Genomic DNA, 13,230 nt, shown 5'->3' with positions numbered 1-13,230 from the left:
GTTCTATATACCCATTAAAAAAATCTCCTAGCAGCCTCAGAAAAGGTACACTGTTCTGCCCATGACAGAAACAGCAATTATATGTGCATGGTATAAAGTGAATTAAAGGTCATAATATAAAAAGATCCTAAAAGTCAATGCGCATTAATTATACAAATGTTAACTTGATTTAATTAAACAAATGGAAATACACACCGTTCATTATGCTCTTGATAAACAAGTCTGGACTTCTCTAGTAGATATTTTTCAACATAAGCACTAGAAGAAAAATAAAATTGGTTGATATAAATAATAAAGCTTAATATAAGGTAGACATATTTTTTTCAGAGAAGATAGAAAAGTGTAAAGAATACTATCCAGACCATTATTACTGTTATGGCCACTGTCATAGTGTTATCCACATTAAATTCATAAACTCATAACTCTTCTGTTTGCTTTCAATAAAGCAAAATAAAGTCAGAATTTCAAAACAGTTCACTAATTCGAGATGTTACTAATAGTGGAAATTGGGGGATAGGGCAAAAAGGTACTTATTTTTGTCATGAGCCTAAAACTGCTATGAAAATAAAGTCTATTAATTAAAAACAAAAGTTATAAAGAATATTCTTGGCACAACCAGAAGACTGATCATAGACTATATAATAAGAAACAGTGTAACAAAATTAAATTTGAGTACAGTAATAGTATTATGTAGGATAGTGTGGTTGTGGTTACTTTAGGAAATACAGTAATTACAGGGTCAAGTTATATGCCCAACTTACTTAAAAACAATTTTTAAAAATGAATGTATGCATAATATAGAGTAAAGCAAATGCAGCAAATTATTAACAATTATTAATAAATCTAAGTTAAGGGTGTATGAATGTTACACTATTCTTAAAACTTTTCTCAGGTTTGAACTTTCCAAAAGAAAAAAAATGAGTTGAAAGGAAAAAAATTTAATGCAGACATCAATGTCACTGTTCTCATTTAAGAGCAAATGAACAATCTATGATTTATATAGGGGCAATAATGAAAATATAAACATGCTCCAAAGCCTACTATTGATACTTACCCAAGTACAGTGCCTGTTTCTTGGTAATTTACTTGAATAAACTTGCCAAAACGACTTGAATTGTTATTATGAGCTGTCTTTGCATTTCCAAAGGCCTGTCAAAATAAATAATTATCATTTCATTTTTAAAAAATGGAAAATCCTGCTTAGGTCAGCTCAGGGACACAATGCTAAAAGAGACAGCAGAAAAGCAACTCTCCTCTTAGACTCACATAGTTCAGATAAAGTAAAAGTAAGCAACTAATAAGTGACATAAAACCAAGAAGGTAATATTTTATGCTATTTATAAAATAAAACATAATTTTAGTAACTTAATGCTCATTAAAAATTCAGATTCCAATTTCACATTCTTGAGCCAGCAAATTTTCTTAACATATTTATATATGTATTTTAAAAAATTCTTTCTAAACTGAAATAAAAAGGAGCTAGGTAAAAAGTAATTACATCAAAATAATTACAATTTTAGAAGTATAAATGAAATGAAGTATCATTACATAATGTACTACACTTTATGACAACTACTTAAAACAAAGCTACACTACTATTTAAAAACCAATAAAAAATACACAGTCTTCCTCAATTGTTACCTAAAGTCTATACCATGCAATGAAATATTATCCAACAATAAAGATGAACTACTGGTACGGACAAGTATCAAACACTGTCAGGGGAAGAAACCAGGCACAAGAGTACATAATACGAAATTCTAGAAAAGACAAACCAAGATAACAAGCAGCAGATCGGAAGTTGTCTGGGAATGGGGGTGGGTTGGAAAGTTTCTACAAAGGGGCACAAGGGGTAATGAAAATATTCTATAGCTTGATTGTATGATGGTGGTACATTTATCAAAAATCACTGAATGGTATATTTTCAACGTCTACATTTTATTTTAAGTGATATCTCAATAAAATTAAAATTGAAATTTTAAAGAAAGGATCCATGCTGACCTCACATATATATTCAAGAGGACATGTTGCTGAAAGGGAGAAGCCAGTCTCAAAACTTTATATACTGCAGGATTCCACTTCTATGACATTTTGAAAAACAAAAAACAGCAATGAAGAAATGACAAGGAGTTCTCATGAATTATGGGAATACATGGTGAGGGCAAGGGTATAAAGATAAGGAATAGCATGAGGGAGTTTTATGGGGTAGTATATTCTGTATCCAGGTTGTATATAAATGATTATACGAATGCATGTATGATTTAAAATTCATAGACTTTTTCTGTAAGGTTATTTCTTTTCATTTTAATATCTACTTTAAAAAGTAAATCATTAATAAGGCCAGAAAAAGACAATTTCAGATATAAAAATCTGAAAATATTCATCTTAAAGCAATCCACACTAAAGGAAACATTAAAAGAAGTCCTTCATGCAGTAGGAAAATGATATATTCAAATATGAATCAACATAGGGAATAGGGAACAGTCGAAATGGGAACCACATGAGTAAATATATAAAATATTTTTTATTAATCTCTTGAAAAGACCATTGAGAGTGAGGGCAGAGAAATGCTAGAGTAAAAATCTATGAAAGAAATAACACTAGCAAAACTGTCAGAATCAACTTTTTGATGACTCTGGAAATTAACCGAAGGCTTGAAATAATCCTTTGTAGGAGAATATTTAATGAAGGAAAATAGCTGAATCGTGGTAAGAAAAATAGGCATAATGACATTTTAACTTACCCGATTATCATCTCCCTCTTCCTAATTCCACACTGAAAAGAAAACCAACACCCTACAATTACAGTTTTTCAAAAAGCATCCGGAAGTCACTGGATGGATTAAACCAGAGTTAAAGCCAAAGCCCTGTCCCAGACACAATTTTCATAATTCGACCTATATAGCATTTCCTTGGAAAACCTCACTCAAAGGGCTACCTTTATTTGACCTGACTTGGAGATCACCCACTGAGAATAGCCCTTTTCCCTCATGTGTGTTTGTGAAAAACAATCACAGGCAACTGTTTAAACACTGCAACTGCCTAAAGTGGTGATAAAAAGATTAGGCAAAAAACAAAGTAACAACTTAAAAGGAAAAGCTGGTTCATAACATGTACAAAAGGGCTTTGAAAAGATCTAAAATATTAAATATTCCTGGAAATGTAGAAGGTACTGGTTTATGTACAGGACTGTGCACATGCCCAGGAATGTGTGCACACTCACAAAGAGTTGAGATCTCTGGTTAACATTCAGGCTCTATGTAAACAGGAAGTAAAGGTAAGGAAGAGTTGACAACTTCCTGGTTGATTGTTGAGGGTTATCCCACAAGGACACAGAACCTTGTAAAAAAAGGCTAGGAACCTTATTTCTTCAGGAAATTTAAAGAAATCCCTGTCTAATCATCTAACCACTGGGCTATGTAAAGAATTTGATGGCTTCACTCAAAAACGGAATACAGACGTTGCCGAATTATTTCAAAGAAGTCATGGAACAACCAAAGGGCAATAACAAAACAACCACCACAAACTCTGGGAGGAGGAAACATCTTATTTCCAGAACTGCCACACTATATTAACAAAAATGCATAGTTTTCACTAAAGAATTATGAGATATGCAAAGAAGTAAGAAAGTATGGACACAAGAAAATTTTTAAAAATAATAAAAAGAAATTGTCCTTGACAAAATCCAGATGTTGGACTTTCTTGGCAAAGATTTTTTTATCAGCTATTTTAAATATTTTCCAAGAACTAAAGAGCATTATGACAAAGATGCTTTAACAATGGAGAATTTCAGTAAAGAGGTAGAAATTACAAAAATTATAAGAATTCTGGTGTTCAAAGGTACACTAAATAAAATGAAAAATTCATTTGAGGAACTCAAATAAAGATATGAGCAAGCAGAAGAATCAGTAAACTTGAAGAATAATCAATCGAGATGATCCAATCTAAGGAACAGGAAAAAAAATAAAGAGAAATGAACAAAGCTTCAAAACCCTGTGGAACCACCAAGAAACTTATTAACATATGGGAATGTATAATGGGAAAATCAGAAGGAGAGGATAGAGCAAAAAGGAAAAAATAATTTAACAAAGAATAGACAAAAACTTCCCAAATGTCACGAAAAACATTATACAACCAAGAAGCTCAATAAACTCCAAATACAATGAACTAAAAAAGATCTATACTTGGACAAATCATGATCAAACTGCAAAAGAAAAAAAATTAATTTTATAAACAGCAAGAAAAAAGCAACGCATGTCATACAAAGGATCATCAATAACATTACACCTAATTGCTCAATGGAAATGATTACGGATAGAGGACAATGGAATTCACATTCGAAGCACTGAGAATAAGGCAATCAGGAAACAAAATGAAAAAAAAAAAAGAATCCAGATAAAAGGAAGAAATAAAATTATCCAAATTCATAGATGACATGACCTTATACATAGAAAATGTGAAGGAACCAAAAAAAAACTATTAGATTGAATAAACGAATTCAACAAAGCTGCAGGATACAAGTGCAATATTTTTAAAAAATCAATTATATCCTCTATACTAGCAATAACAACCAAAAAACATTAAGAGAAACCATTCCATATATGGTAGTATCAAAAAAAGTAAAATACTTAGGAATAATTTAACAAAAGAGGTAGGTGCAAGACTTGTACACTACAAAATTTCAAATATTGTTAAAAGAAATTAAAGAATACCTACACAAATGGAAAGACATCCAGTGTTCATAGTTTAGAAAACTAAATATTGCGGAGATCTACAGATTCAGCATAATCCTTATTAAAATCTAAGGTATCATTTTTGAAGAAATTGACAGGCCAATCCTAAAATCAACATGAAAAGTCAAGAGCCTCAAAATGCTCAAACAATCTTGAGGAAGAAGAAATCTGGAGAATTCATACTTCCCGATTTCAAAAATTACTAAACCTATAGTAATCAAGACAACGTGGTACTAGCATCAACACACAGATCAATGGGTTAGAACTGAAATAAAACCTTGCATTAGTGGTCAACTGATTTTCAACAAGGATGCCAAAACAATTCAGTAGGGACAGTCTTTTCAACATACATGGATATCCACACGCAAATGAAACTGGACTCGTACCCCATACCATATAAAAAAATTAATTCAAAATGAATCGAAGACCTAAATGTCAGCTAAAAGTATAAAACTTTGAGGAGAAACCATAGATATAAATCTTCATAACCTTGGATTTAGCAACAGTTTCTTAAAACACCACCAAAAGTACAAGCTACGAAAGAAAAAGTAAATTCTACTTCATCGAAATGAAATATTTTGTGCATCAAAGGACATAATCAAGAAAATGAAAAGACAATTCACAAAACAGAAGAAAATATTTGCAAATCACATACCTGATCCACAACTGGATAAATACATAAAGAATGGGAGAAAATATTTGCAAATCATATATCTGATCCACATCCAGAATATATAAGGAATTCTTATGACTCAGTAGTGAATAGACAAAGACTCCAATTCTAAAATGGGCAGAGAATCTGAATAAACATTTCTCCACAGACGATATACAAATGGCCACAAGCACATGGAAAACATGCTCAACATCATTAGTCATTAGGTAAATGCAAGTCAAAATCACAATGAGATACCACTTCACACACACTAAGATGATTATAATCACTAACATATGCCGAAGAGAATTGGGAGAATATGGAACTCTCATACATTACTAGTAGGAATGTAAAATGGTGCAGGCACTTAAAAAAACAGTTTGACAGTTCCTCAATCAATTAAACACAGCTATGACATGACGCAACAATTCCACTCCTAAGTATATACCCAAGAGACCTGAAAACATACATTCCCACAAAATCTTACACATGAATGGTTGTAACATTAGTCACATAGCCAAAAAATAAAAATAATCCAAATATCCAACCAACGTATGAATGGATAAACAAAAAGCGGTATGTCTGTACAATGAAATATGATTAAGGAATAAAGAGATATTAAGTATTGACACATCCTACAACATGAATGGCCTTTTAAAACACTATGGTAGACACAAAAGAATACACTTATATGAAATATCTGGAGTAGGTAATTCCATAGAGACAGAAAGCAGATTGGTAGTTACCAGCAGCTGGGGGGAGGGCAGAACGAGAAGTGACTGATTATTGGTTATGGGATTTGCTTTTGGAATGAAAACATTAAAATATTTTGAAACTAAAAGAGGTGGAGGTTGCATAACATATGGGATTAGGAAAAAATACAAGAAGATAGACTCATATTTAAACATATTAGGAATCTCATTAAATATAAATGGTATAAACAGCCCAATTAAAAGCCAGAGATGGTCACATTACATAAAAAAGCAAGAACCAACCATAAGCTATCTACAAATATAGTTCTTTAAATATAAATATAAGCTAAAAGACAAAGAATAAAAAGATATCTTGCTAATACTAGTCAAAAGAAAGCTAGAGTGGCTACATTAATATCAGTGTAGACTTCGGAGTAAAGAATGTTACCAAGAAAAAAAGAATTATTTCATAATGATAAAAAAGACAATTAATCAAAAACAAGCACCTTTAATCATAAATGTTTATGTACCAACAGGAGAGTTTCACATACAAGATGCAAAACCTGACAGAACTTAGAGGAGTAATGGAAAAATCTACAAGTATAGCTGGAGGTATCAAGACCTCTCTCTCAATAATTGATAGAATAAATAGAAAATCAGCAACGATGTGCTAAGACTTCAACAACACTATCAACCAAATTCACAACACTGATACAATAAAACATTCATCCCAGTAACAGCAGAGTACAAATCGTGCAAAAAGAATATTTACCAAAAAAGATTATATTCAATAAATTTAAAAGGATTCCAGTTATACTATGGAATCTAACCACAAGACAATTAAATTACAAATAAGTAACAGATGGTATCTAAATATTTGTAAATACCACAAATCTAAGTAACCCATGATTCGAAAAAAATCAAAAGGGAAATTAGCAAATATTTTGAACTAAATGAAAATGAAAACACAGTATATATCAGAATTTGTTGGATGGCACTAAAAGGCAGATTTTATACCACTAAATGACTTTACTGAAAAAGAAGGAAGGTCTCAAGTCAATGACCTCAGACACCATGCTAAGAAATTAAAAGAATAAATGTAACATAATTAAATTACATTAAATATAAAGCAAAAAATAATAAAGAGAAAAGCTGAAATTAGTGAAATATAAAACCGCAAAACAAAAAATATCCATGAAATCAAAAGCTGGTGCTTTGTATAATAAAGAAATGTTATATAAAACATGTTGCCAATGAATATGACAACTCAGATTAAGTAATTTCCTTGAAAAACAAAGTATCAATGGAAACTACAATAATATATCAGAACTAATATCTGCATCTAGCCAGGCTGCATAATACAAGATCAAAATAGCAATATCAACTATATTTCTATATGCTAGGAACTAACAATAGAAAATTTTTAAATAGCATTTATGAAAAATTGATATATATTTTACCAAAGATGTAAAAGGCATGTACACTGAAAACAAGACTGCTGAAAGAAATTATAAAGTTCTTAATAAACGAAAAAATATACTTGTTCATTAGTAAGATGACTTAATATTGTTAGCATGTCAGTTCTCCCCAAACTGAACTACAGATGCAATGCTATCCTAACCAAATTCCAAAAAGGCTTTTATGAGCAAATTGACAATTTAGTTCTAAATATATGCGGAAATTAAAGAACCTAGAATATCGAAACAATTCTGCAAATGAAGAACAAAACTAGAGGATTAATACTACCTAATTTCAAGAATTATAAAGCTATCTAATGAAAACAGTGTAGCACTGACATAAAGACAAATAGATCAATGGGACAAAAGATGGAATCCAAAAATAAACCCACATATACATAGACAAATGATTTTTTGACAAAGACACAAAGGCAGTAAGATGAAACACTTAATAGTCTTGAAACAAATGGATATTCATAGGTAAACACTGAATCTATACCTTGCACTATATACAAAAATGAGCTCAAAGTAGACTACAGATCTAACTGCAAAACTTGAAAGTATAAAACAAATGGGAAAAAAAAGGGTATGAGAAAATCTTTGCAACCATGTGGTTAGGCAAAGTAGTCTTCACTACAACACCAAAAGCACAATACATAGAAAAAAATGGCTAAATTGTACTTTACTAAATTTAAAATTCTGCTCTTCAAAAGGTACTATTAAGAGAGGATTAAATCTGGGGAAATTTCACCAAGGAGGTGAAAAATCTATACAATAAAAACTATAAGATATTAATGAAAGAAATTAAGAAGACATAAATAAATGGAAAGGTATTCCATGCTCCTGGATTGGATGAATTAACATCGTTAAATGTCCATACTACTCAAAGAAATCTACAGATTCACTGCAATTCCTATCAAAATTCCGATGGCATTTTTCAAAGAAATAAAAAAAAAAAATCCTAAAATTTGCAGTCACAAAAGACCCTGAACAGCCAAAGCAATCCTGAGAAAGAAGAACAAAACTGAAGGCATCACATTTCCTGATTCCGAACTATATTATAAAGCTACAATAGTCAAAACAGTATGGTATTGGCATTGAAACAGACATATGGATCAGTGGAAGAAAATACAGAGCTGAGAAATAAACACATGCATGTATGGTCAATTAATTAATGGCAAAAGAGCCAAGAATATACAATAAGGAAAGGACGACCTCTTCAATAAACTGTGCTGAGAAAACTGAACAGCCACATGCAAGACTGAAACTAAATCCCTAACTAAAACCAAGCACAAAAATCAACTCAAAATGAATCAAACACTTGAATGTAAGACCTGAAACCATAAAACCCCTAGAAGAAAACATAGGGGTAAAACATTGGTCTTGAAGACAATTTTTTTTGCGGGGGTAGGTGGGGAGTATTTGACACCAAAAGCAAAAATAAATAAGTAAGACTACACCAAACCAAAAAGCTTCTACAGAGCAAGGGAACCCATCAACAAAATGAAAATACAACTTACCAAATGGAAGGAAATACTTGCAAATCATGTATCTGATAAGGGGTTAATATCCAAAATATATTAAGAACCTATACAACTCAATAGCAAAAAATAAACAACCCCATTAAAAATGGACAGAGGTACTGAACAGATATTTTTTCATAGAAGACTTATAGATGGCCAACAGGTACATAAAGAGATTTCCTTTATATCTGAAAGAAATGAAATTATTATTTGAAAGAGATATCTGCACTCCCATGTTCATTGTAGCATTATTCAGTAGCCAAGAAATGGAAACAGTCTAAGTGTGCATCGAGAGATGAATAGATAAAGAAAATATAGCATATGTAGAATGACTATATCAAGGGTTAGCAAGGATATGGAATAACTGTCACACAGTGCTTGGTGGGACTTATAAAATGGTACCACAATCACTTTGGGAAAGTTTGGCAGTTTCTCAAAAAGTTAAATATATACCTATCATATGACCCAGTTATTCTACTCCTAGAAATTTACCCAAGAAAAAAGGAAGTGTATGTCCACACAAAGAACCTGTATAAAGCTTTATGTATAAAACTGGAAACAACCTAAATGTCTATCAACAGGTAAATAAGTAAACAAAGTGTGGTATATCCATACAATGGAATACTACCTTATCAAAAGGAATGAATTACTGAGACATACAACTACATGGATGAATCTCAGAATAATTATACCGAGTAAGAAAAGTCAAACTTAAAGAGGACATACTATATAATTCCATTTATATAAAATTGTATAAAATACAACCTAATACATAGTGACAGAAAGCACATTAAGTAGTTTCTTGTACATGAGCAGACTGGAAAGGATGTTAAAGAAGGATTACCAAGAGATATGAGGAAACTTTAGGAATAAAGGATATGTTCAGTATCTTGACTGTGGTGGTGGTTTAATGGACATATACATATGTTAAAATTTATCAAATTGTATACTTCAAATATGTGCAGTTCGCTGTATCTCAATTATACCTCACAAAATCTTTAAAAACAACTAAGTAACATTACCTTTTCCATTAGCTCTAAAACAAAAATAGTATATTTTCTTTCCTTTTTACCCTTTATAGTACTACTTCTAAAACATTAAAAAAATTTTCCCATATTCTCTACATTTGCAAAAGTGAACTCAGAATTTCAACACTAGGCACTGATGTAAAGGTTTCAAAGATACAAATATACTGACAAAAATATTTCCCCAATCATCTACTCCAACAACCCTATAACAGATAGGAGTCCTGCCCCTGCTATCTCCCTTTACAGGGAGATATGTATGACTCCAATCATCTCTTTCTTTTGCATCGCTGTGACCCAAAGACATCGTTAGAAAAAAATATTGCCACTGTCACACTCTTCAACCTTCCACACTGTTTTTTGGCTTTCCCATCTTCCAGGTTTTCCTGGTAACAAAAAAAGATATCTATACTTCAATTTAGCTTCATTTTATTTTCTCGCATCTAACAGACTTTTATTTTTAATTTTCTAAAGACATGTTTAAGAGTAAGAAGAGTATTTCTACACACCTCAAGGACTGGTCCAGCTCCAAGAATAATCTGTTCCACTCCACTGGCAAATCCTTTCTGACTGAGAGCAGTAAGGTGGTGAATAAGAAAGTTTGTGCTTTGAGTCTTGCCAGAACCACTCTCTCCTGAAATCACAATGCACTGATTCTTTTTGCGCTGAAGCATGGCATGATAAGCTACATCAGCCACAGCATAAATGTGGGGTTCAAGTTTTCCCAATTGGTGGTTATCATACATTTTGACATATTTGGGGTTATAAATAGGAAGAAACTTGAATGGGTTAATAACTATTAGAATACTGCCAACATACGTGTAAATTTTCTCATGCTTAAAGCGATGTCGTAGATTTTCTAAGAGAGTTTTCTCATTCAAATCAGGTAAGCTACATAAGTCATCAACATCTTTCTGCTGAGGCTGTGGAAGAAAACCTCGTTCCATCATCCTGCGACGTTCTTCTGTTACCCGTAGCCATGATTGAAGACTACCATAATGGATTGATCCATCAAGGTTTTTTTCCCTCAGAAGAAAGCGGTAGTCCTCTCCACTCAGGCGATTTTCCAGAGCCATTCGGGGCCACAACATCATTCGTTGAACCGGACAGTCTGTTGGATTGAGTATCCATTCTTCTCCACCAAATTCCTTTACCTCTGCTAGAACATAACATTTTGTTTTGTCAAGATGAAGTCTATTTATAAGAGAGTCAATCACCTCAGCAGCTGTGGAGTTTTTTCTGGCAAGAACTGGACAGTAGATTGTCCCTTCTGAAATTGTCCCAGGATATATATGTAATGTATGTTCATTATCCTCAAAGCGTCGTCTTCCTCCATCATTTATATTCATATTGGATCCTGTCCCATCAGCATGGATAGTACATGTTCAAGACTGTGCAAAACATTTTCATGGCAAAAGATCTGTAACATAAAAGATGTTCAACATTTAGAAGTCATATTACACAATTATTGCTTTTTGATGCTCAAGAAATAAATGTTTAATTGTCATGTTGATTATATCTTTAGGAACACAAAATCCTAAATCTTAGTACAGGAAGTCTTTTTTTTTTTTTTTAAGATCTGACTGGCTTTATTAAGTGACTCATGAATTGGGCAGCATCCCACCTAGCAACTAGAAGGGTACTCAGGAGAAACAGTCTTGAAAATGATCTCATTGAGACCACATATTACATTTTATTGTCCAAATGTGGACACTTTCTAAAAAATTATTTTGTCTTCTACTATCTCAAATGTTTCTAAGGTACCCGAGATTATTATCAGGTACTTTCTTTATATCTGAGGAGCCTCTCTGAAGCCTGAATAGATGGACAGAATAATGACACAAATGTAATCACCCTGAACTGAAAAGCACTTATGGATAAACCAAAAAACAAGAAAAAACGTCATCAATGGAGCAAAAATTTTGTGATATTAAAAACGGTTAAGATGAGAGAAATTAAACTATCTTAATTAACCAAGAAATAAGAGAGACCTGCTATAGAACAGAAATATTTTCAAGGATTTTTTTTACTTCTAAGTCTGCCATTTTCATATCTACCTGATCTTTTTTCTCACTATTTAAATTTCATAATTGTTGCAATTTAATTGCTCATTTATCTCCTTGAAAATCCTAAATATATTTTTCAGACTAATATTTTAATGTCATCTAAGACGAACTGCTCTTCTGATTGCTGATTTTATTTTCTATCTTTCTCAGTATTAGATGGCTTAATTTGAGAATTTAGCTTTATAGGTACACTTTTTGATGGGTTTTTTTTTCTGTCTTTCATACATTTCCTGAAAACCTACTACTTACTACTTTTTTAAACAAAATCACAATATCATTAATAGCACCTTTAAAAATTAACAATTTTTAATATTACTAGTCAGTGTTCAATTTCCCGTTATCTCATAAATATTTTGTTACAGTTGGCCTATTCAAATCTGGAGATCTATCCTGAAGTAACACTGAGGATATACTCTGAGCTGGCAGGTTACTAATTGTAAAGTTATGTTTGTGTTCTCTTGAATCTCTAAGTATATGGCTTCATGTAAACTGTGGCCCCTGGCACCAGTCAACAGCAAAGCTACTCCTTAGTCAAGCCAGCTGTGCCCTGCATTACTCCAGGAGACACACTGTGTAACCACGGTCTGATCTCTAACGGTGTACAATATGGCAGCCCTAGAACTAAACTCAGAAATATCTTTTTCAACAGAGGAGCAGAGGAGCCCTACCTATCCTGGCCCATGGTTCTCAACAATGAGACCAACTGCAATGGCACTTCCCCATTTACCTCAAAGAAGCCAAAATCTCAGCTGTTTTACTGCAGGTTCCCAGACATAGCCCTACTTGCTGCTTTGCATTCTATTCCCTTTCTGAGACATAAAAATGTTTCTCTTTTTTTGAGTCCCATTTATGTAAATTTGGATTTCTTTTTGTTACTTTACCAATCATTGCTTTGTTTTTGAAAAAAAGAGGTTGCCTCAAAATATCACTCACAGATAGATCTTGACAGCAAGCCATGAGCGCTTATCAGGATCAGCTGGGCAATGCTTTAAAAATATACATTTCTAGACCCAATAATGTTCCTGAGGTTGGGAAATCTAGGCAATTCTGCTGTTGCTGGTCCAGAGCATAGCATTTGGGAAT

The 13,230-nt window shown here is 32.4% G+C and overlaps 1 protein-coding gene across 10 annotated transcripts in view; it reads right to left on the bottom strand.

Annotated features, from left to right (window-relative positions):
* Positions 1 to 13,230, bottom strand: part of MYO9A (myosin IXA) — a 239,386-nt gene that overhangs the window by 190,100 nt on the left and 36,056 nt on the right. For all 10 annotated transcript variants that reach the window (XM_025040332.1, XM_025040333.1, XM_025040331.1 and 7 more), the window contains exons 2-4: positions 10,591 to 11,501; positions 1,055 to 1,149; positions 196 to 258 (exon numbers count right to left, since the gene is read on the bottom strand). In XM_025040332.1, the coding sequence (XP_024896100.1) occupies positions 196 to 258; positions 1,055 to 1,149; positions 10,591 to 11,430 (998 nt within the window). In that variant the 5' untranslated portion in view covers positions 11,431 to 11,501. The remainder of the gene's footprint in view (positions 1 to 195; positions 259 to 1,054; positions 1,150 to 10,590; positions 11,502 to 13,230) is intronic.

Source organism: Pteropus alecto, unplaced genomic scaffold, assembly GCF_000325575.1.
Source record: "Pteropus alecto unplaced genomic scaffold, ASM32557v1 scaffold38, whole genome shotgun sequence".
Taxonomy (NCBI): Eukaryota; Metazoa; Chordata; class Mammalia; order Chiroptera; family Pteropodidae; genus Pteropus; species Pteropus alecto.
This window is presented reverse-complemented; position numbering and strand designations above follow the sequence as displayed.